Here is a 3859-nt window from a genome sequence, read left to right as displayed (position 1 = left end):
GGGCTGAATGGCCTCCTGTTCCTGTGTAACAGGCTGGAGGAGGAGGGGGGTGCTGAATGGCTATCTTGGATCTTGGCTCCCCTTGCATGGCGATGCCTCCCACAGACTGATAGCCCAAGACTGGCATGAGGGTGAGGAGGGGCATATGGACATTTGAACAGTTGTTCCCCCCCACCCCAGGGGATTTCCCAGCTTACCCACCTCCTTAGCCCCCACCACAGCCACCCAGAGGCTAGGCCCTGCTGCTATTCGGAAACAGCAGCATCACCCAATTATTGTACCTTCACGAGTGCCTTAGTTTGTCCCTCTTCCCCGTCCCTTCCCTACTTGTATCTTTGGGGCACGACCGTCCAGCCCTATTTCTCTCCCCTCACCTCCCTGTGGCTAAGCCTTTCACGTTTCTATTGCACCCCAGGTGTGATCGGGTTGGGAGGGCATCGAGGGGAGTCATGTAGCCCCGCGCCTGGCTAGCACCCCCAACCCCTCCATCTTAAAGGGCAGTCAGGCCAGCCTGCACCAGTACCAAACTAGGTGCCAGGGCAATGGAGTCTCACTCTACACACAACATACCCCCACCCAATCCTCTCCCTCTCTCGCGCTCTCTCTCTCCAGCTGACTTCCAAGATCAGCTAGGCCGAGAATTGACCTTTGGATACATTCCTTTTCCTCTCTACGGGTTGAGTGCCAAGTGGCAATGGATTGGGTAGGCCGAAATTGGAGCCTGGGCCTTTCCTGCCCAGAGATTTAGGCCCAGTACCACAGCAGGTCACATAGGAGGCTATAACGCCAAATAGGCCGAGATTGGAGCCCGGGCCTTTCCTGCCCAGAGATTTAGACCCACTACCACAGCAGGTCACATAGGAGGCTATAACGCCAAATAGGCCGAGATTGGAGCCTGAGCCTTTCCTTCCCAGAGATTTAGGCCCACTACCATGGCTGGCTAAAGAAGAGGCTATAACTGGAGATAGGCCAAGATTGGATCCTGGGCATTTCCTGCTCTTGGCGCCAGGGCCTCACAGGCCCAGTGGATACTCAGAGAGCAGACTCCCCTCTCGCAAGCCCCCCCCCCCCCCCCCCCCAAAGCCGAGAACACGCGAGGCGGTGGGGAAGATGCACAAACGCAGCGTACCGGCAGAGAACTGGAGCCAGGCGCACACCTTGTAGACTGTGGAGGGGCTGCAGCAGCGATAAAGCCCCAGGCTGCAGCAGACGCTGGCCAGGACCAGGCCCAGGGCAGCCCCAACGAAGCCGGCTGGAGTCTGGAAGGAGGGCACCGGGGAGAGGGCAGCCAGGGAGCCCTGACACCGGGGAGGCCCGTCCGTCTGCTGGCACAGCTGGAACAGGCCGAAGGTGCCAGTGGGGCCTGGGCCTGAGGCTGGGGCCTGCACCCAGGCTGGCTCAGTCAGCACCACTACCTCCAGCAAGGCCAGGCACAATGTGCAGACAGCCCAGAGAGCTGTGACGGCACGGGCGTTCCTCACAAAGTCCGTCTGGTAGAGGGGGGCCACCTCCTGAGCTGTCAACATCATGCCCCAGAGGTGACCCACAGGCAGCACAGTCCCTCCCTCTCTCTCTGTCTCTGTGTCACACCGAGAGCCAGCTGTTAGTCTGTGAGTAGCTGAGCTGCAGCGTGAGCTGAGACAGGCTCCAAGCTGACAGCTAATCCATCACACTCTGTCTCACACCCTCTCACACTCACACTCTCTCTCACACCCACACTCTCACACCCTCTCACACTCACTCTCACACTCTCTCTCACACCCTCTCACACTCACACTCTCTCTCACACCTTCTCACACTCACACACACACTCTCACACCCTCTCACACTCACACACACACTGTCACACCCTCTCACACTCACACTCACACACACACTGTCACACCCTCTCTCACACACATACACTCTCACACTCACACTCCCACACAGACTCACACACACACACACTCTCACACCCTCTCACACTCACACTCTCTCTCACACCTTCTCACACACACACTCTCACACACACACTGTCACACTCTCGCTCACACCCTCTCACCCTCACACACCCTCTCACTCTCTCTCACAGACTCACTCACACACATACACTCTCACACTCTCTCTCACACCCACACACACACTCTCTCACACTCACACACACATGCTCACACACACACACGCACTCACACACGCACACACACATACACGCGCACACACACTCACACACACACTCTCACACACAGGCACACACACACACACACACACACAGAGCCAGTCCCTCTCCCTCTCACACACACACTCTCCCTCACACACACACAGACACTCTCTCTCACAGACAGCCACACACACACACACAGGCACTTACACAAACACACAGACACTCTCTCTCTCACAGACAGATACACACTCACCCACATAGAGCCAGTCTCTCTCTCCCTCTCACACACACACGCCCACACACACTCTCCCTCACATACACACACCCACACACATACACACTCTCTCACACACACAGACACATTCACACAGCCAGTCTCTCTCTTCTCTCTCACGCACACTTTCTCCCACACACACACACACTGACACACTCTCTCTCTCCCTCACACACAAACAGACACACACACATACACACTCTCTCATACACAGACACATCCACATAGCCAGTCTCTCTCTCTCTCTCACACTCTCTCCCTCACACACACACCCATAGACACACACTCTCTCTCTCTCTCACTCACAACCACTCAATGTCACACACACACACACACACACACACACTCTTTCTCACACACACACAGACACACTCTCTCCCTCTGTCAAACACACACACACGCACTCTCTCTCACACACACACATACTCTCTCTCACACATACACACACATATTCTCTCTCTCACACACACACATACACACACATTCTCTCTCACACACACACACAGACACACACACACACTCTATCTCTCTCTCTCCCACACATGCACAATGTCTCTCTCACACACACACACTCTCTCTCCCACACATACACACTCTCTCCCACACACGCATAAACTCACACACACAGTCTCTCTCTCACACACATACACATACATACACACACTCACACACACTCTCTCCCCCTCACACACTCTCTCTCACACACACACACTCTCTCTCACACGCATAAACTCACACACACACACTCTCTCTCACACACACACACGTTCTCTCTCTCTCACACATACACACACATACTCTCTCTCTCTCACACATACACACACATACACTCTCTCTCACACACACACATACACACACATTCTCTCTCTCACACACACACATACGCACACATTCTCTCTCTCACACACACACATACGCACACATTCTCTCTCTCACACACACACAATCTATCTCTCTCACACACACACACTCGATCTCTCTCACACACACACACTCTATCTCTCTCTCTCTCTCTCTCACACACACACACTCTATCTCTCTCTCTCTCTCTCTCACACACACACACTCTCTCTCACTCTCTCACACACACACACTCTATCTCTCTCACTCTCTGACACACACACACTCTATCTCTCTCACTGTCACACACACACACACACACACACACACATACAAACAGAATCAGGAAACACTCTGACCAGACCCAGCACGGGGTCATCCAACTCCCACGTCCCCCTCCCACCGGGGAGCCAGGGCCAAACCATTCCAGAATCCCCTGTCTGAGGTTAATTCGCAAATACATGCCTGCACTCCCTCTCCCACCCTGCTTCAGACTAATATACTGGGAGAGGGACAGGCACTGGGTCAGAGGCGTTGACCCTCCGACAGCACCCGCTCCCTCAGCGCTGACTGTCCGACAGCGCCCCACTCCCTCGGCGCCGACC

At 54.9% G+C, this 3859-nt stretch overlaps 2 protein-coding genes across 2 annotated transcripts in view; one reads left to right on the top strand and one right to left on the bottom strand.

The window, feature by feature from the left end:
• lhfpl4b (LHFPL tetraspan subfamily member 4b) overlaps window positions 1–1606 on the bottom strand; it is a 3425-nt gene extending 1819 nt beyond the window's left edge. The window contains exon 1 of the mRNA XM_048619876.1: window positions 1130–1606. Within this exon, the coding sequence (XP_048475833.1) occupies window positions 1130–1529 (400 nt within the window). The 5' untranslated portion in view covers window positions 1530–1606. The remainder of the gene's footprint in view (window positions 1–1129) is intronic.
• Window positions 1528–3859, top strand: part of gnl3l (guanine nucleotide binding protein-like 3 (nucleolar)-like) — a 9316-nt gene continuing 6984 nt past the window's right edge. Inside the window, exon 1 of the mRNA XM_048619945.1 lies at window positions 1528–1538. Within this exon, the coding sequence (XP_048475902.1) occupies window positions 1528–1538 (11 nt within the window). The remainder of the gene's footprint in view (window positions 1539–3859) is intronic.

Source organism: Rhincodon typus, chromosome 44 (assembly GCF_021869965.1).
Source record: "Rhincodon typus isolate 14 chromosome 44, sRhiTyp1.1, whole genome shotgun sequence".
Lineage (NCBI taxonomy): Eukaryota > Metazoa > Chordata > Chondrichthyes > Orectolobiformes > Rhincodontidae > Rhincodon > Rhincodon typus.
Note: the sequence above shows the minus strand (reverse complement) of the source record. Positions and strands in the feature narration are given on the sequence as shown.